Source organism: Martes martes (assembly GCF_963455335.1).
Source record: "Martes martes genome assembly, chromosome: 4".
Taxonomy (NCBI): Eukaryota; Metazoa; Chordata; class Mammalia; order Carnivora; family Mustelidae; genus Martes; species Martes martes.
Genome location: NC_137891.1, coordinates 166,681,464 through 166,701,794, shown reverse-complemented (window position 1 = coordinate 166,701,794; position 20,331 = coordinate 166,681,464). Strand labels below are relative to the sequence as shown.

The 20,331-nt window shown below is 48.9% G+C and overlaps 1 protein-coding gene across 4 annotated transcripts in view; it reads right to left on the bottom strand.

Annotated features, from left to right (window-relative positions):
- The window catches only part of PHC2 (polyhomeotic homolog 2), a gene marked incomplete at its 5' end in the record, with an annotated part of 52,743 nt that overhangs the window by 13,206 nt on the left and 19,206 nt on the right, over positions 1 to 20,331 (bottom strand). For 2 of the 4 annotated variants that reach the window (XM_080801092.1, XM_080801091.1), the window contains 2 exons: positions 17,957 to 18,122; positions 18,378 to 18,790. In XM_080801092.1, the coding sequence (XP_080657218.1) occupies positions 17,957 to 18,122; positions 18,378 to 18,790 (579 nt within the window). Of the gene's footprint in view, positions 1 to 11,429; positions 11,543 to 13,421; positions 13,695 to 17,956; positions 18,123 to 18,377; positions 18,791 to 20,331 lie in introns of those variants that run through there. The other 2 variants (XM_080801090.1, XM_080801089.1) reach the window with 2 other exon arrangements.

Sequence of the window (20,331 nt, the reverse complement as noted above, 5' to 3'; positions counted from 1 at the left end):
TATCTGGAGTCAAGCGTTGCGATAAACCCGCGTTCAATTTCTCCCCCAAAAGGGTCACCAAAGGCTGCGGGGCTGCTGCTGCTGGCCCCGTGCTCTTGATCGGGCTCCTTGTCCTGTTCTCAGCTCCACACAATCTGGTCCTCAGCCAACCACGGGGTCCTTGCCACTGTGGACAACCCTTCCTGAGGTGTCCCCACCCCCTGGGCCTGCTGGCCTTCCTCTGAAAGACCGGACAGAGTGCTCTAAAAAGCGTGCTAAGGGGCGCCTGGGGGGCTCAGTCGGCTGAGTGTGCGACTCTTTGATTTTAGCTCAGGTCATGATCTTGGGGTCATGGGATCAAGCCCAGACTGGGCTCCACACTCAGCAGGGAGTCTCCTTGAGATACTCTCCCTCTGCTCCTCCCCCAACTCACGTGTGTTCTCTCTCTCTCAAATAAACAAACAAAGAAACCAAAAAAAACAAAAAACAAAAAACCCAGGTGTGCTGAGATGCCCAGCACAGGGAACCTCCTCTTCTCCACTTGGCCCGCCCCTCTCCTGAGCTGCTCCAGGCTTTAGAGGTACAAAACTTTACCTCACTTTTGCCACCCCCTCCCTGCCCCGTTCCAGGACCATTCTCTACCACCACCAACTGTGGGAGCGAGGTTGCCTGTAACCTGGAACTTCCTAAAAAAGAAAAAAGAGAAAGAAAAAGCCATTTCTTTATTGCAACAAGCCTATTAATATTAAGCATAATCCTGTGTGTGTGTTACATATTTGAAAAGTGATTTCAGTACATGAGTTAAGTGATTTTTGCACAAGACTTCTTATGTCGATGCTCCTATTTTCCTGTTAAAAACTGAAAATCTGGGGAGCCTGGGTGGCTCAGTGGGTTGAGCCTCTCTGCCTTCGGCTCAGGTCATGATCTCAGGGTGCCGGGATCGAGCCCCATGTCAGGCTCTCTGCTCAGCAGGAAGCCTGCTTCCCCCCTCTCTCTCTGCCTGCCTCTCTGCCTACTTGTGATCTCTGTCAAATAAATAAATAAACTCTTAAAAAAAAAAACAAACAAAAACCCCAAAAAACCATTTTCTTAAAAAAACAAAACAAAACAAAACTGAAAATCCCACCAAGAACAGGAATTCAGTGTCTGATACGGAGCATGGAGAAATCACAATAATTTTAGAAAAGGTTATAACTGGCTTGTTTTCTTACTAGTGGGTCCTAATGCTTGATAAACCAGAATAAATCTGGTTTGATGAAAAAGAATGTACTGTGAGCCATGCCGTCACTCCTCAGACTTCCATAATGCAACGGTAACTTCAGAGCTGAGCAGCAGGGGAGTCAGCCAAGAGACGAGTGATGAGATTGCTTTAAATTAGTTTTTGTTTGAGACAGAGTCACACCGGCAAGTCAGAAAGATTCCCTTCAGTGTTCACAGTAATTTGGAAAAACATTTTTGACAGCTTTGACTTTACCGTAGAGACAGAAATTTTCCCCTTTGGAATTAGTCTTTCTAAACTATAAAGGTGTTTGGCAACAACAACAAAAAAATCTTTCCTTAACTGTTCATGAATAACTAGCAGGACTGAGTCAGTCCAACTGTATCAATCAAGTTAAATTTCCCTCCTTTTAAATGTTAAACATTTAAGACTGCATTTACATGGTTACATTTTCTTTAATATTTTAACCATGCAAAGAAATACATATATTGAACCATGAGAGACTATGGACTCTGAAAAACAACCTGAGGGTTTTGAAGGGGTGGGGGGGTGGGAGGTGGGGGAACCAGGTGGTGGGTATTAGGGAGGGCACGGATTGCATGGAGCACTGGGTGTGGTGAAAAAACAATGAATACTGTTACGCTAAAAAGAAATAAAAAATTAAAAATAAATAAATAAATAAAAAAAATCTTTGAAAAAAATGATAAGTAAATGTTAAAAAACAAAACTGAATATATAAGTTAACATTTTATTTTTAGGTGGTGCTTATTTCCTTCTGGTAAAATATCTCCTGATTTCTCTAATGAACTATAGATTATAGAATCACAAGACTGGAAAACCTGGTTCAATCCTTTACCAATGCTTGAAACTTCTCTATAATAATCCCACCCAGTGATTTCTGGGCATTTGTTTGAATACCTGCAATGACAAAGGAACTCACTACCTCTGGAGTAGCTCCCTCTGTGACCAGTTCAATTAAAAAGTTGTTCTTCATTAGGAGCCAAAAACCTATCTCCTGTTCATTTCTGCCCACCCATCCCGGTCCTGTTCCTTAAGACCACACAGAACAAGGCTAATCATATTTGTATAATGGGCAAAAGCACGGGCTTAGACTTGGCTTAAGAGACTCATCTTTATCACTCAAGTGAATTGGGGCAAGTCCTAGACTCTCTCTGAGCCTCGGTTTTACTAGCCGTAAAATAAGGACGATTACAATCCTCCCCTACGGTGCTGGGTCCCTCCGAGGACCACAAGACAGAATCACCAGCACAGCAGTACTAGCACACCGGGAAATGCTCAAGAAACGCTCTCGGTGTCAGAAAGCACAATGCTCACCACCACGGCGCATCTTCTCCCCTCTGGGCCAAGCTCCCTCTGCTGCTTCAACTATTCCTTGCACAAAAGGCTCCAAGTTCCTCATCATCCTACATGTCCTGTTTACGTCTTTTCAAGTCCGGGACCTGGTCGTTACTAACAGAAAAATCAAGTGCATTGATCTAAGAAACTGGGTTGGTAAGATTTTGGTTTTGTTTCCTTTAAACGCTGTCACGTTCCTGACTGAGAGCACAGGAGGAGGGAATAAGTGACTCTCTTGTGTCAGTATAGAGTACCTCGGTGGAATTAATCCATTCTCCTTGAATTCTGGGATCACTCCCACCTCCGGCTTTTCATGGATATTCATCACCAAACTGCTTCTGATATCTTGTCTCCTTTTATGGGATCTCTGCATCCTGGCTTGACTCTTCTCCTCCCCCCCCCCACCCCCCTTCCCTCCTGTCTCAGAGCGGTGTCTATTATGTGCACTGGGGCACTGCAAGACAGGGTGGCGCGGGCATAACTCTTGAGGTCAGATTCTTTCCTTGTGCCAAATACAGGAGTGAACAGATACATTCAGTAGCTCAGAGTTGACAGAGCCGACGCTTAACTCTGGGAAGCAAGATTTTTGAATCTAAGTTTTTCAAAAAGGATCTTACTAAGCAGGAGAACAAACAAATCAATCCTGCCACCCGAACGTTAGAAATGATCACTCTCCATTCTAACTCTGGGGCAGGCTGCAGAAGAGACAGAAGCCAGGGGACAGAGGGAGGGCATTTTATGAATATACAAAGGTTTGCAGTCCTCTTAGAGGCCAAGGCCCCCTCATCTGCTTTAAGAACAAAGGAGTTTGGGCTATTTCTGGAATGACCAAACACAATCTCACCCCCTGCCAAGCCCAGCATGCTGAGATTAATTTAATCTACTTCCCCCCCGCTCTACCAGACTGCTCCACAGCCTGCTTGAGGGAAAGCAGCTTAACAGGGGAACTTGCACAAACCTGTCCTGCCGGCTCTGAGGCCAGATAAAAGATAAAGAAAGACTCTGTCTTCGGAATTCTTCCTTTCTGAATTCTCTCGACCAGTCCCTGAGGCTGGCGTGGCTGCGGGAGATTCCCACAGGTCTCAGAAGCCGTTACACACAGCTAGGTACTGGAATCTGAACGCTGGAGGCCAGGATGCCGGGAGCACGAGGGGCTGTGGGAGGGAAGGCAGGCCAAGCTTCGGTGATGGTGGAGGTGTGGGGAGGGAGAATTTAGTTCTTCATGAAGCTGCCCACAAGGGGCTGAGGATTCAGATAGGAATGAACAGGACAGTATGTTCTGGGGAAGCTGTTATACTATATATGTCTCAGGCTCTAGGCTGCTTCTCAATTCTGGTCTCATTCATTGGCTCTGGCAGCAACAGCCCTTATAGGGGCTGGGTAAAACATGAAGAACCACCCAGCAGCCTGTTTGCGAGATGATCTGCTTCAGGGTAGGGTCCCTTCCACTAGGCCGAGCAAGTTTCTTTAGACAAGGGTTATGTCCTGTCACCTCTGTAATCTCAGAGGCTAAACCCCATGTCCCCTACAGGATACAGACTTAATGTCTGTTAAACTGGATGGTCTAGAACCCACGCTCTCCATCTGCGCAGGTTTCCTTAGTCTCAAACAGGGAACCTGGCACCATCTGAGGTTTGTAAATTACCTACCGAGGCTGTAATGATTAGAGAGCAGTCAGGCCAGCGCCTTCTACAGCACGGGCATTTCTGGGCACCTAGTTATAAAGAGCAAGAGCTATTCCTTGGCCCATTTCTTCTTGTTAGGGTGGGGATTTCTTCAGTAAGAAGGAGCATTAAGTTGCCCTGCAGGCTGGAGTTCTGGATTCCCTGGCCCCTTTGAAATATGTGTGCAGACTCCAGGCATCTAGAAAGGCATGACCGCTAGGGTCAGAGGCTGGGAGGCTCCTACAAAGACGGCCTCGCCAGCAGGACCAGCCACTAGGTGTCCAGAGAGGCTGAGCTCTCCTGCCCATTTAAGAGAGAGGCCTGGTTGGCTACAGCTCTGAAAATCTGGGCCATTTTAGAACCAGTTCTCATGTTCTTTACATGAGCAGATAAAACAAAAATCGGGAAAAAAAAAGTAAAGAGAATAGTAAAAACAAAACAAACATCAGTTATACTGGAATCCCGTTCAGGACGAACACGTATGATGGTGTTTCAGATGGCCTGGCCAGTCACTGTGTCTGCTCCTAAAACAAGTCTTCCTGAAGCCCTTAGAGCAAACAGAGCTGCTTCTAACCCCTCAGCCTGCGCCACTGCTTTCTTCTGTATTTTCACCAGACAAGGAGCATTTTAATTTACAAGACTTCTAACCACCCTTCCTTGACTGTAGTGGGAGTGAGACAAAGCTAACGAAGTTAATCAAGAATTTAAGGAAGCAAAGTAGGTGGTAACACGGGTCATTTGCCTGCAGCGAATGGGGCTCGACAAACCGCAGGACAAGGCTGCTTGCCCAACACAGGGCATTCTCCCCAGGCCCCCGGCTCTGCAATTGCGCTCTGTGCGCCTCGGCTTAGCAGGTCCAGTCATGGGGCCAGGAGGACTCCCACAGAACCGTGCGCTCTGGAGAGAGCCCATGGGGAGCACCTGCAGCGTGCCAGCCGCTGCTGGGAAACCATGCCGGGGAGGCGGAGAGCAGCAGGCCTGTCGGGGGAGCAGAGCGAGCGGAGGGCGGGGAGGCTGCCGGTGCTCTTATACTCTCCTGGTTATATTTGGGCGCCTGAAGAAACCGGTGCCATTCTGAAAGTGAGGGAGGTAAGATATGTCATCAACGCCCGTTTTTTGGCATCCCTCCACCGCCCCAGGGGGAGGTGGGAAAGTGAAGGGGTGGTGGCGAGGAGAGAGAAAGGGGTGGGTAGAAATAGGTAGAGGGGGGACAGGGGCGAGGGAGCGAGGGAAGGAGGAGCAGAGGCTCTATCCTGGGACCCTGACTGAGTCCATCCATCAAAGAGAATCATTTGGTTAACAACCTTCTTTAAAATGCAAATAGACACCTGCGGTCATTCACACCTGGCTGTGAACCACCCGACAGAGAAGCAGATAGCTTTCCTTCCAATCTGGGGACAGCAGGCTTGGTGGCAGGGGTGGGAGGGGAGAGTGATTATTCTGGATCACAGGCACGAGGGCACACAGGGCCGGAGTCCAGCAATTTTCCAGATGAGGGAAAGGGTGCATTTTAGAACCAAGGCAAGAGTGGATGCCACATATTTGGAAGGCAGGACCTTCTAAAACACGCGCAGAAGGAGCTCTTAGTCGTAGGGAAATGACACGCCCCTTCCCACCCTGGGGGTGTCCCCTGCACACTAGAAGGCAGGAGGCACCAATGCCCCATGTTTTAGCTTTTTCACTTCTGCTAAGGAGCGAGCTGTCAGACACGGCAGAAATCCTTACCTCAAGGACACACTGCAGGCTATGGCCGTCACCATCCTGCTCCTCAGACGACCTTCCTGGGCGCTGCCAGCAAGAGCAGCCCACTGTGACCCACCTCTCTCAGGAGGGGAAGAGCTGGCAGTGACAGGAGGGGCCCTCAGGGCACCGGGCTGAGCAGGCACAGGGGAGGGAGGCTCGGGGTCCCCGCCTGGGTCCCTGCAGGGAGAGCCGGCCAGCAGAAGGAAAGCCAGGCTGAGCCAGGCAGCCGCAGACCTGCTCGCCGTGTCACAGCAAAATGACCTTGTTGAGTCTGGGTTAAGAGGCTTGCAGGGCAGTCGTGCTCCTCGGCTCTCAAGCATCTGGGCCGAGAGACTCTGGGGAGGGCTTCTGGGAGGGGGCGCTGCTCCTCCTCCCCAGCAACCATTATCATACAGCTGACTTCCCTGCCGGCTCTGAGGACACAGGCCAAGAGAGCGGCCCTTCTGACTCACCCACAGGCCCCGGCTACAGTGTACATAAGCTGAATTGTAAACAGCTGAATGTTCTCCAAGCTGCCACCCCCAGCTATGAAGGAAGGACTCAATGGAGCGAACAGCCACCCTCCCCCCACGCAGGTCCAGACAACGGGAGCACTGGGGGATTTCCAAACAGCTGCAGGAACTGCTGCCCAGCCCGCAGAGGGACGCCCTCAACAGACAGGGTCCTTGCACAACAGGACCAAGCGCAGTAGCAGCACCTGCGGGACCAAGGGGTGACTGCCCACGGGGACAGGTCGAGGCACCAGGGAACAGCGGCTAACTCTGACTACTGGGAGTCAGGGAGGGGTTCCAGACTTCTACTTGGATGGAGCCAGGCCCGTGGGATCCGCTGCTGAGGTCGGGGGGCTCCCAGATATTCTCCTACCATAGTTCTCTAGCAGGTGCTGGGACTTCAAAAGACAACGCGTCTGGGAACTCACAGGAAACGCCCTACACCTGAGACCTCGAGATCACAGAAGATGGAAGTCAGAGCGGCAGAGTGGAAGGAGTGCTGGCTCTGGGTCGGGGCCAGTGCCTCTGGGTTCATATTCTGCGTTCTGGTTCCACCTTTGATTTATCTGTGCTCTGAGCCTTAGTCTCCCCATCTGTAAAAATGAGGATCATACTGCCTATGCCGCAAGGTTATAGTGAATATTAGAATTTTTATATGGAAGATGCCCAGCACTGATCTCATTTAGAAGCTGTGCAACGTGGCCGTTAGGACTCTGGGACCAGAAAGCCCTAAGGCTTAAATCCCAGTTTGTAATCGTGGATAAATTACCTGAGGCCCAAGTTTCCTTAGCTGTAAAACAGGTACTTAGACCTGTCTCACTTGGCCACAGTAAGGATTAAGTAAGATAATGTAGGAACGGCACAGCGGAACAGGCTGGACTTGGCCCTAGGAGGGCTAACATCGCCGAAACCTGAAATATTAGGAAGCCTGCCTCAATCTCTCAGTCTCGCTCTCACAGAGCCTGGGTTCTTGTGGCTCAAGGGCAGAGCAATCCTTCCATCTGCCCAAACTCAGGTACCAAGTCTGCTCCTCAGACACCCTGGTCTACTCAGGGTATCCTGTTCTTGTCCTCTCAAGGTCAGGCTTCAGGAAGAAATGCTCCTTCCACTTTGACCATGGCAGCAGCAACATAGGAGAAATGCACCTGCCTTCAGGGCACACCGAATGTCCCAATTCACCTTCAACACTCATTAATCAAAATGATGAGGCAACCACCACACTCCCTTTCTAGACAGTTCTTTCGTCAAGAGTCTCAGGGTACCACACAGTGCAGAACCCCAGCAGCCAGACAAGGTGACGTGGAGCAACTTAAGAACCACTTTACCTGCAGAGCAGTACATTCATGGAACCTGCACAGCCAGGAGGAGGTAGTGCAGCCCATGAAAAGGATAGTTTAAAAGGCTGAAGATAAAATCATGGAAGATGGGTTTCTAACAGTTAAGAAAGTTAAGGAAAAAAAAAAAAGACAACTAGAAATGTTCAGTAAATTCCGTAATTATTTTCAGGTTGATGATAAGGAAAGGCCATTACAATAGGGTTGCCTGATAGGCTGCCTAGTTTTTTATCAACTGCAAGAGCACTGGTATTCTCAGATAAATGGGAGGAGAAGGGGAAAGGGAAGGGGAGGGAGACAGAGAAAGTGGGGGAAAAGCTAAGCCTCAGCTGTCTCACCCATATAATGGGACAGATGATACCTTTCTGGCAAACCAATCCTCCCGACCATTTCTGCTTCCAGCAAACATTACCTTCCTCCTTCCTAAAACCGTTGTCTAAGTCTGCAATGATTCTGCTACCAATCTGCTGATAGAACAGATTAATACTGACTACTGGAGGCCTGAAAACACAAACTTCACTGATTTTTGTAGAAACAGTATGTGACTGGCATTAAAATTGTTTCAATTTAAAGTGTCCTTTGCTTTGATTGTTTAGATGTGTCTTACCATATAGATGGCATAAATACAGATTAAGATAGATTTGGACTGTATGGATTTAGGCCCCATATGGATGGTTGCAAATGTGCTGAAGACATCAGTAACTAGAGATAATTAAACGCTATTTGAGATATAACACCATACAAGCAAAGCCTTAACAATAACCCCCAGTGGTCAAGAGCTCTCACTTTCTTGCCAATGGTCTCAAGCCTGGTCCTCCTAACCTACTGGAGAAGAGCTGCCTATGACATGGCATCTGACAGGCATTTCCTTTTAAGAGATAAATTTCACTGCTGAGAAGAAAATCATCCAGGAACCAGATATTTGCTTTAAAGGCAGCCTTAAGGGGCGACTGGGTGGCCCAGTGGGTTAATGCTTCTGCCTTTGGCTCAGGTCATGATCCCAGGGTCCTGGGATGGAGCCCTGCATTGGGCTCTCTGCTCAGCGGGGAGCCTGCTTCCTCCTCTCTCTGCCTGCCTCTCTGCCTACTTGTGATCTCTGTCAAATAAATAAATAAAATCTTAAAAAAATAAATAAATAAAGGCAGCTTTAATAGCAACCCGGGACTGTCTTCAGCATCTGGATTTATCTCAAAACTGGAAATGCTGGTTTAATAATCCTTTCTTTGATGAGTCGAAAGAATGTGCTCTTCTTTTGGACTTATCTAAACTAAAAAAAAAAATTTGGAAATTGAAAGAAAAGGAAAGCACATCCTTTTTCACTAACTATAAATAATCTGGAAGGGGAAGGAAAAAAAAACCCTATTAAGTTTATCATGCTGGCTGAGATGGGTCTTACGATGAATCACGCAACAACAATTTACCAAATTATGTGCTATGTTTCTTACTACACTTTCTTTCTCCAAAAACTAACATTCTTAACTGTATAACACTAGATTAACTATAAAACAGGCCATTTCTTGACTATGTCAATCACATTCTACTTTGTTATTGACAGGAAAAAGTTCTGAATCTGTAAGATTTTTGTCTTGGTTAAACAAATGGCTGATTATTTCCCTAACAATTCCCCAAGTGTCATAAAGTTGAACTAGGGGTGCCCTCCCTCTGGGTTTCTCGAATCAGTGGTCTGAGGCAGCTGGTAATTCAAACTGAAATTCTGAAATAAGTTAATGCTCAAAATGAAACCTACATCTATCTGAGATTAAGTACTCTTAAACAGGCACACTTCTTTTTTAAGAGAAAACATACTCAGAATCGATCTTTAAGTGGTGACTGACATTATAGTTTAAACCACACCATAAAAACGTTTAAAATACAAATCTACATATGTTCATACATCTACCTTGAGGGGTAGGCCAGCTTTGCTTTCCACCAAACAAGGTGCCAAGTCACTGCAGGGAGTGTCATTCCTGTTACTGGTACAAAGGCCTCCTGGGGGCAGATTGCATAAGGCAGCCAGTCCTCACCCTGCTTTTCCAGGGAGGGGGTGTATGTGTGGAAAACACAATAGCATCTCTCTACAACCACTTTGGTGAGATTCCTCCCGACCACACAAAGTCATCATCTTCATCTTCTAGTTGCAAAACGGCACAAAACAAGGGGGATAAATGAGAAAATATCACTTATGAAGGCTCCTTATTCTCATTACCCTACTCTCCTCTCTAGTAGATGTATCTTTTCAGAAGAGAATCCTTTTGAGGATGGGACCAAATCTACCTGGAGATTACATGACACTAAACAGCAGGGAGAACTTTACTATAAACTTGGAATAACACAAGAAGGGGGGGGGGCTTGGGAAATATCATACTAATGTGGAACAGTATTACCAGAACTGGAACCATCATCCCGGTCCCTAGTTTTTGTAATTTAAATTTTATTTTGGCTTACTGATCCACCCTAGCTGAAAGTGAAGGACTGTGATAGGAAGTGGCTGAACTTTATTCTGCAAATGGTTACCAAATGCCTCACATGAGGTCCGCAGCCCAAAGGAGGACAGAGACTTAGAGGAAGAATTTAAGACTCTAAATTATCCTCTTTACACATTCATAACAGGAAAAAAAAAAAAAAGACAAAAAGACATAGACTCACAGGTGGAAGTTCTTAATTCTGAGACAGTCATCATTTCTCTTTCTCTTAACCAAAAAAAAAAAAAAAAAAACAAACCTAGGGAGGGGACAGCCTGTGTAAGAGTGAGAAAGAAAACTTCAATTTTGTAAGATTATCTATACACTTATTCCTCTTCTCTTAGTTTATTCTCTTCCCCTTGGAAAGATCAGAATTAAAGGATCCAAAGTATCTGAGACAGGAAATGAGTAAGGCAGGAAAAAGGATGTGGTCTGAAAAAGAGTGGATTCTGGGGCTGAGCCAGAGCAAGTTAACAGGCACAGGGTCACAGATGGGGGAGGGGGTCTGGTGGCAGGAAGAGAAGTCTCAGGATCAATCAGCTTAGACTAGTAAGTCAGTGACAGAGGAGACAGGTCTGGAGAAGCATAACAACACCTTCCTAAAAGCTTATCCTCCACTGAAATGGAGAGAGACAATGGCTGACGAGTCCTACAGCTAAGAGAATCAGTATTGGGACAGAAAGAAGAAGAGCCAGTTTCTGCCTTACTTTGAGGGAAGTGGAAGTAATATACATTGAGTATGTCTGACAAAGGTAAATTAGAAATTAAGTCAGGACGTGGAAGAGAGGTGGAAAAGTCTGGGAGGTGAGAACATGATGGAACACCAATACTCCTTAAGCATCTATGTGCCGCATCTCAGTAAAACAACAGCTTTAAACACAAACAAGGAGGGGCACCTGGGTGGCTCAGTTGGTTAGGCGGCTGCCTTCAGCTCAGGTCATGATCTCAGGGTCCTCAGATCGAGCCCCGCATTGGGCTCTCTGCTCGGCAGGGAGCCTGCTTCCCCCCCCTCTCTGTCTGCCTCTCTGCCTACTTGTGATCTCTGTCTGTCAAATAAAAAAAACAGAAAACAAAAAACAAACAAACAAGGAGTGATAACAGGAGAGACTGCTCAAGCGAACACAGTTGGGTAACAGAAACCAACCAAGAACAACAGAAATGTACACCAAGAAACTACCTACTTTTTCAAGATCAAGGCTGGAGAAAAAAGGGCATCTATTCTTCCAGTGCGTACAGACAAGTCGGGAAACAGATCCTGGGTGGGCAGGGCACACGTGATGATGCAGAGCGCCTGGAAAGGGCAGGTGCCAAGAGAGCACCATTACCCATCTGCTGGACCCTCTGTAAAACAAGCCAGCCCCTGTGAATGAGCCAAACCAGAAACTCTGGTTCCTGCCCTGCAGGGACTGGAATTCAGGTACAGAAATAGTGGGAAACACAGTTTATCAGCTGACTCAAAAGTGTGGGTACTTCCAAATACAGATCTCCAGATGTTGGGGGCTATGTGGGAAAAGCACTTTTATAGTCTCCACAATGCCTAGCACAGTGCTTTATATGAAGCAGGAGCCTAATAAAAGTGTGTTGATGCCAAAGTGTGTGAGACCAAAACTACTTCGCTGTGCAGGTACCTTAAGATTTCCAAACAGAATCTCCTGTCCTATAACCAACATGGTAAGTTACTTTCTTCCTATTTTACAAGCGAAATGATACGAAGCCCTACCTCCCTGCGACCTAAACCTAAGCCCTAATCATCAGACACTGCCACAGGTCTGCTGCCCTACACTAGAATAAATGATGGGGAAGGCAGGAGCGGGGGAGAAATACACGAGCAAGAAGGCATTTCCTTGCTTCATTAGCCTGTAATTTTCAGACTCACCTAGAAATCCTGGCAGTTCCAACATTTGGATTGACTCAGGAGGGGAAGAAAAATCCCAGGTGAATGATAATTGGATTACCCAGTTATGCCCCAGAGCCAAATGGCTGGAAAAGGCCAGGACAGCAGGGTCTGATACACTTGAAGTGACATTATTTTCTAAACCAAAAATCAAGACACTTGGGCAGACAGACAATGGGATGGAATATTTCAAATTGGGGCTGTCCTAGAAAAATCGGGGACATATGGTGGATTTAGGTCGGTTGCTTATTTCACAACAAGGGATCCTCTGGGCCCAATATGCTAATGGAGGGGATTAGAGCCCCAGGATGGGAGATGTCTGAGGGGAAAGCTGTCACTGATCTGTAAACCAGGGAAAAAAAAATAGAAGAGATTCTGTCTGTAGACCGCACTAGAGGAAGGGGAACATTCTGGGTATGGAGTAGGGAGGAAAGGAAAGTTGATCAGAACTGAAAGTGTGTCAGTGAAATCTGTTTAGGTATCGTAGGCAGGGGTGGGGAAAGGACAGAGAGGGTTGGGATGGTGGGGGTATGGCTGGTACAGACTGGTGGTATCCAGGCATACAGGAGAAGTCAGGCGCCAGGAGTTCAGACTGTGGCTTCACCATTAGTTTGCAACCTGACCTTGGGCCAATTATTTCCATCTCTGCGGACTTCAATTTAAACAGAGAAATCTCACAAATCCCGATTTTTATGTAAAGAGTCCGCATTTCAGCATACCTTCATTTGGCATGGGAAAGAGAGAAAATGCTCTTCTAAAAATGGAAGACAGGACAGACACAGAACAGCTTGTCCTTTCCATCCAATTAAAAACCTCGTGAGACTGAACTAGATTAAAAACAAAACTCTCCAGCGAAGCCGCAGGCCCTCCAAGCTAGGTAGTCCCCTACCAACAGAGCGCAGCGGATGCCAGCAGCCCTGCCCCTAAACGGCCCGTCCATCCCAGGGTAAACCGCCGTCCCGGGAGGACGGGGGAGAGGTGGGGGTGGGGTTGCGGGGACGGGGGCAAGGGCGCGGACACACACGGAAGCGTCTGGCACGCCGAGGTTGACACAGCGGCTTCCGGGGGAGTGCGGGGCAGACAGGGTTCCCGACGAGGGGGGAGGCGCAGACACCTCCCAGGCGCCGAGAGGCCGAGAGTCGCGGGCTGGCACGGCCTGGCAGCCGAGCAGGCCGGGGCCGGGAGTGGCACCGGAGGGCGGTGCCCGGCTTCGCGTGCGACAAGCGCCGGCCGCGGGCCCCCTCCTGGCGAGAACCCCTCCCCCGCCACGGGCACTGACCTGTCCAGGGCCCGGCTGGGCCTGGCCGGGCGGGGCCTACGCAGCCCCTCGGCCGGGCGCCGCCTCGCGCGGGGTCCCGGGCCCGGGCGGGCCGCCTCCTCTCCGCCGGGAGCCTCCGAGCCGGGGCCCGGGGCTGCCGCGGCGCATCCGACCGCACCGGCCTGGCCGGCGTCAACAAAGGGCGGCGGGGGCGCGAGGCCGGGGCGGGGGCGCGGGCGGCGGCCGGATTGCGCGCGCGCGGCGGGCGCTCGAGGGCTGCAGCCGCCGCGGAGACAATGCGGCGCGTCCCGGCAGGGCTCCCGCGGCCGCCTCCGCCGGGGGCGGGGCGCGGCGCGGGGCGGGGCCTGGCCGCGCGGGGCGGGGCCTCCGGGAGGCGGGGCGCCGGCGCGGAAGCTGGGTCGCGGGCTTCCTTTGTGCGGCCGCGCCGGCTCCGCCCCGCGCCCTCCGGAAGGCGCCCCGAATGGGGCGGCGGGTTAGGGACGTAAGTTTAGGGAGGCCGGCGCCGCGCGGCGAGGCCGTCTGCCCGCCGCCCGTCAGAAGTCCCCAGTGGCGTGGCGGACTGTTGACTCCCGCCCGGCCAATTCGGAGGCAATAATAATAACGACTAGCGGTAATCGAGTGCTAATCGAGTATGTGTCAAGCCCTCCGCGCACGCATTCCCACTTAGGCTTCACAATAACCCTACAAGTAGTCATTATTCTCCCCACTGGGAACTGAGGATCAGAGAAGTTAAGTAATGACCAAAGTGACCCAGTTACACCTCCATAAACCGGGATAATGCCTACTCTTTAGGCTTACTGTGAAGGTTAACTGAGGACATTTACACAAATTGCCTGCAGTGCCTGGCACACAGTTGGAGCCCAATAAATGCTACTTCTCTTCCTAAACCACACTGATTTAAACTGAATTGTCATGGCGAAGCACATTCACTCACTAGATATGCTAGGAGCTGTGGGAGATACAAGAGATGTACAAGGTGACTCACGCGTCTCACCGCCCCACCCCCAGCTATACCAGGAATAGACGGCATGGACTTCTCCCTTCAAGCGTGACGTCTCTTTTTTTTCCAAATATTTTCCCATTTTCTTGCCTTTTTAAGCATTCGTATTCTCCCCCCCCCCGCCCCCACCCTTCCGCTTTTCCCCTTCTGGTCTCATCCCTCTTTCTTTGTTTCCGCGTCTTCCGTTTATTTTATACGCCCATTGTTTACTTCCCTCCCTCTTTTCCCTATTCCTCTTCCCTCCCCTCTACTATCTTTCGAATTTTCGAAATTTTCGAAGTCTTCGTTCGTTAACATTCCCATTTCCTTTGGGAAACATGGCATTTCTTATACTTACAAACAAAGATAACATGGGATAGAACACTCAACTTCTCTATTTCCCAAACAGGCCCACACTTTCCTGCCTCCCTACCTTTACTTCTTTTAGTCCCTCCTAGATTGCCTTTTCCCCAACTCTGCATGTCTAGGTCCTACTTATCCTTCACGTTAGAGTCTCGGGAACAGTGGTTGCCAAACTTTTTCTGTAAGGAACCAGAGAGCAAATATTTTAGACTTTGCAGCAGAAAGTATATCCAGGCCTTGACACTTAATATTCAGCTCTGCTATGGTAGCTAGACAGCAGTCACAGGCAATACACACATGAATAAGTGCGGCTGTGTTCCAGTAAAACTTCATTTATCGACACTGAAACTTAGATTCCACATAATTTTCACATATCATGAAGTATTCTTTTGATTCTTAAAAGAATTTTTTAATGTAAAAACCATTATTTAAGAGTTTTCAAAAACTGGCGATGGGATGGATTTGGCCCTTGGGATGTAGTTTACCAGCCCCTGCTCTCGACAACGCCACTTCCTCTCGGCAATCTATCCTGAAAATCTCTACTTGGTGCTAACTCTTCCCTCTTAGCTTTTAAAGCACTTACCTATAGTCCTTCTATGGCATTTATCACATTTTGGTTTTTATTGTGTTTGCTTCCTGTGCATTTCTTGTCTTTCCCAGCAGACCTTAAGCTCCTAGAAGGTAGGGCATGGACCTTATTTCTCTATGTCTATTACCTCCCAGCCCACAGTGCTTTGCACGGAGCAGGCATTTGAACATGGACAGAATGGATAATATTTAAGTCTTGGGTGGCTCACAGTTGTTTCCACTGTGCAAAGCTTACTTCTCTCATGAGATAGTACCTCAGGAACAGGATGCTTGTTGTAAGTATAGATTGCAGAAAGAGATTTTTGAGAGCTTTAGAGAGAAGACAGAGAAAGGCGAGTGTCAGTTCAGTAGGAGTCACTGGATAACAAGTACTTGAACAAGGAATGTGTATTACCACCAACCTGCAAACAAAGCATGTGTCCTCAGTAGGGTCCTATTCAACATTTCTATCAGCACATTGGTTAAAGACAAAGAGAACACGCTATATGATTTACAGATGGCAAAGTCAAGCAGAGGAGCTAATAGAAAGAATCACGAAATCCAGATCAAAATCATTTCTGTCCCCTCACTGATTCTCTCTGTGTCTCTGTTCTCCTATCTTTAAAACAGGGATGATAAAAGCCCTTCCTACCTCATAGGATCACTGTCAGGACTAAATGAGGAAATACACATAAAGCCTCCGCAGAGAGGGCTTAGTAAATATCAGCTATTAACTATGTTCTTGCTGGGCAGGAACTACAGGCTGAATTCACAAGATAACATTTAATAGACATAATTAACTATATTTTGGCTCAAGATACAAATTGTACAAATTTGAGACTGTGGAGACCTGGAATGATAGCAGTCTGTGTAAAAAGAAACCTTAAGAACAAAATAAAAAATAAACCCCAAACCCAGCCCTCTGGGATTCAGGTGACACAGTGCATTCCCCTGGGTGGGAGGAGCTACTGCGCGCTGACGCAGGAAGGTGAGGGAGTTATGCTTCCAGCCAGTCAGGACTCTGCCCTTTCATAGCAGTGTGACCTGGGCCCTCTACAGGTTTTTATTTCCTCCTCCGAATCATGGGGACAATAATATTTATCTCTCAGGGTTATCATGAGTGAGGGGAGGAAAACTTAGAACAGTACTTGGCACCTAGTGGATGTGCAAACAAATCTCAGTTCCTCCTTACCATACCATGCAGATCTGTGAAACAGTCCTGACCCTTGAAGTGCGTGGAAAGCTAGGACCAGGTGCCAACCAATGGTGGCTAGTGGCTTCTTCTATTTGGAATTACTGTGCTTTATTCGGGGGCTCACGCTTTGGGAGAATTAATGCAAAGGTGGAATGTGGCTAAACAAGAATGACCAGATGGTGGTGGGAATGGGAGGTCTTAACATGGGACGGGCTGGAAAAAAAAAAAAAAAGGTCTCAGATATGCAGTCTGGAGATTATCCCTTTTTTGATGGGAAGGAGAGGAAAGAGACACGGTAACTGTCTACAAACACTGCAGGAGATGGACCCTATTACAATTCACAAGACATTCATGGCCAGTGGTGGAAGTTCCAGGAGATCTGGTTTTGGCTTAATTTGAAGAGCAACTTTCTGACAATTAGAGAAACTCCACAATGGAATGGGCTGCTTTTCAAACTGGTGAACCCCTTATTATTGTAAGTGTGCCAAGAGAATGGATGGCCTCCTTCCTGTCTTTTAATTTTCCCGATGTTCTTTCTCCACATTCTTTTGCTTTCCTTTCCCTTGATCCCATCTCTATTCCTTACAGGACACTGATAGCCCTTTCCTCTACTTTGTCTCCAAGTGCTTTTCTTCTCATTTCTCCTTCTTGAGTTTCCAAACACTTTGTCTCTTGCCTCTCCCCACACTGACTCCCAGCACACATGAAGTCCGATGACTGGAACTGCCTCCCTGAGTTGTAGGTGGTCTTTGAATGTCAGAGAATGTCAGAATGTCACAGATCTGGGCCAAGATTGCACACTAGCAGAGAGGGGACCCAGAGGTCATGCTGTGACTTTCCCATCAGGGTAGAGGGATCCAGCAGAGTGTCCTGAAGCCCAGGCATGGAGAAGGCCATTTGTCACTGGGCACTCACAGAGAGATGGGATCCCGGAGCTGAGCAGTTCTTTCAAAGAGGCTTTCCATGAGCTGAACTCATTCTGAATCCCCTTCTGGCTCCCCCTAGGCATTTGCCATATCTTTATTCTATGGTAGCCGTTTGTCATATTTCCAATTTCAAAATCTCCTTCTCAGAGCAAGTGAAGCAGAGAACTGAGACAACTGGAAACCTGCCTGAACTTTCAACTTGCCATATGGATATGCAGATACACCTGACAGCAAAGACATGTAGGCCTCAGAGTCTGGATCTAGAACCTTCGACTCACCTTTGCTGTCTGTCTCCTTTTATATCTTCTGAGTCCCCTTTCTTACCTTTTGGTTCGTCTTCCCATCTCCCCCCACCCCCTCTGTTTCCACCCACCCAGCTTCCTTGTTGCCTTGCGGGCTGGCAGTGGTTTACCCGCCCAGGCTAGATGCCCAAGTGAAATGTGCCAGGGGATGGCCAGGAAGGCCAACTCCTCCCCTCCCTCGAGGGCCCCACTGCACTTCATACCGTGAGCTGGGGACTGCTGGATGTTAGGGCTCTTGGGGACGGGCAGGCCTCCAGGCATGGCAGTGACGATGGCCTGTTGATGGGGCGATGGGCCAGACTGAGTCTCGGGCACACTCTTCTCCCCGGGTACTGCTTCCTTCCAGTCATCCGTGGCACACTGCTGGGGCTGTGAAGGGACACGACAGAGATCATCTGATCACACATGGCCTCTACATCCTCAGAGACTTTCCCTGTTTCCAAGGAGTTTGGAGAGTGGGCAAGGATGTTAAGGTTCAACCAGCCCCCAATTAGGGAGGGGTCCCGGGCTTTCTTGGACCACCCAGAGGGGACTTTGAGAAAAACACATGCATGCGGGCGCTGTGGCATTGCCTGAGATGCGTCCTCCCGCCTGTTCCCGGGATGTTGGCACTGGCTCACTCACCACTGGTGAGGCAGGCTGCAGTTGTAAGATGACAGCTGAAGCGTGCTGGAACCTGCGTTGAGGGGTGTGGGCCAGGCCCTCAGGGTATCCGTTGTGAGGCCCAGCGTCTGGCGTGGGAGGGTGACACTGCTGGGTGCCGCCAGCCTTGTGCAGATTGGTCGTGGGGCACTGGAGAGGCAGGGCGGGGGTAACTGGGCCTAGTGGCCGGGCGTGGGCTTCAGGGCTGGGCTGCAGGGTCAGGCTGGGAGGGACAGAGGCAAGCTGGGGGTGGGACTGGGCTTGGAGTGCTGGCCGGGACTGCTGTGGCGGTGGCGGTGCTGGCTGCTGGGGCTGCGGCTGGAGCACAAACTGGGGCTGCAGGTGCTTTGAGGGCGGCTGCGAGAGGAGCTGGTGCGGTTGCAGCTGAGCATAAGCTGAAGGGGGGACAGACCAGGTCAGGGGGCACAGCTCGACCTCATCTTCTGCCAAGGCCCCCACTCTGCCCCTCCCACCTCCACAACACAACAGCTTCCCAGACTCAGGGTCTCAGCCTTTGATCTCTTTCAGCTTTCACTTTAACTTTCTCTGTTTCCTTGCCTTCCTCCTGTGCTGAAGTCTTGTTCCCTCAGGCAGCCTGTCAGAGCCCAGTGCAAAGCTCACCTCTTCTGGGAAGCCTTCTTGGACCAGGCCAGCTGATCGGAGGAGCCCTGGATTCAACAGTGTGCCATGTTCTCTGTCCCCTCCTCGCCCTTCCCTTGCTCTTCTCTGAGCCTGCAATTGCTGTGGCCTTCCATTGCCGAACCCAACCCTAGCTCTGCTCAGGCTGGGCCTCCTCCAGGAAGAGAGGCTTGCGCTTGGGGTCCTGGACTCTGTTACATACACAGGGGCCTTGGGCTAGCTGCTCAACCTCTCTAGGCCTCCACTTCTTCTTCCGAAAGTCAGAAATAAAAACAGTTCCCGCCCAGAAAGTTGTTGTAGGGATGAAATGAGAAAACTTTGTGAATGAGAAAAAAAAAAAAAAAAAGATGCAATGTGCATAGCACGGTGCCTGGCAGACAGTCATGCTCGATCACTTCTAGCTATAATTAAAGTGATGATTTCAATGTTGGTTTAGGTTCTCAAAGTATGCTGGACTTAGGTCTACTAAGTCTAATTGTTTCTTAGCTGCCTTCCCTTCAAGATCATGAACCTGTTGTTGTCAGAAACTATCCTGGATCTCTTTTTCCAGAATCTGGCCTAACCCCTGACGTCAGATGGGGGGGTGCTAAAGAAATAAACTTCTTGTCCTGAACTGGAATTAATTTGTTGCTATGTGCCACTAGCCTTTTCTTCTCCCATTTTAACCAGACTTTTGATGGGGATTCTTACACTTTTTAAGTAATCCAGTGTCTAGCTCATTTCTTATATATAATAGGGATTCAGAGAATCAGCTCAGAGACTGAGTGTCCTCACTCCTCACCCTGCTTAGTAGCCTCCAGGCCAGCGTAGCCTGAGGGCAGCTCTTCCGAATCTGTCTTGCCTGACAGAGGCCCTCCACCAAGATTCCCCCAGCTGGGGAGCCACTGCCAGAGACATTGCACCTTGCAAATGCAGAGAGGGTCACAGCAGGAAGCACACAAATGGATTTTTACAACCAAAGCCGCCCAGCCAATAAGGATAAAGGCATATTTTGGATTCTGAGTGAACATTTTAAAAGAATCCTGTGATCCTGACAGGTGGGAAGCAAGCAGATTTCAAACTGAATTGGGGACAGGGGCTTCTTTCTTAAATTTTGTCTGTTGACACATAACGTTTCCAACAATCTCATCACAGCCCAATACAGAGTTTCAAGCAGAAGGCCCATCCGAGTGGAAAGGAAAGGAAAGAAGAGGTGTGAAGGGGAAACAACGTGGCCCCTGGTGACTGACCGCTGTAGGAAGAGACAGGGCACAGGGGTTTTAGAGAAATGCGCCGGGTTTGAGGTGATTGGTGGAAC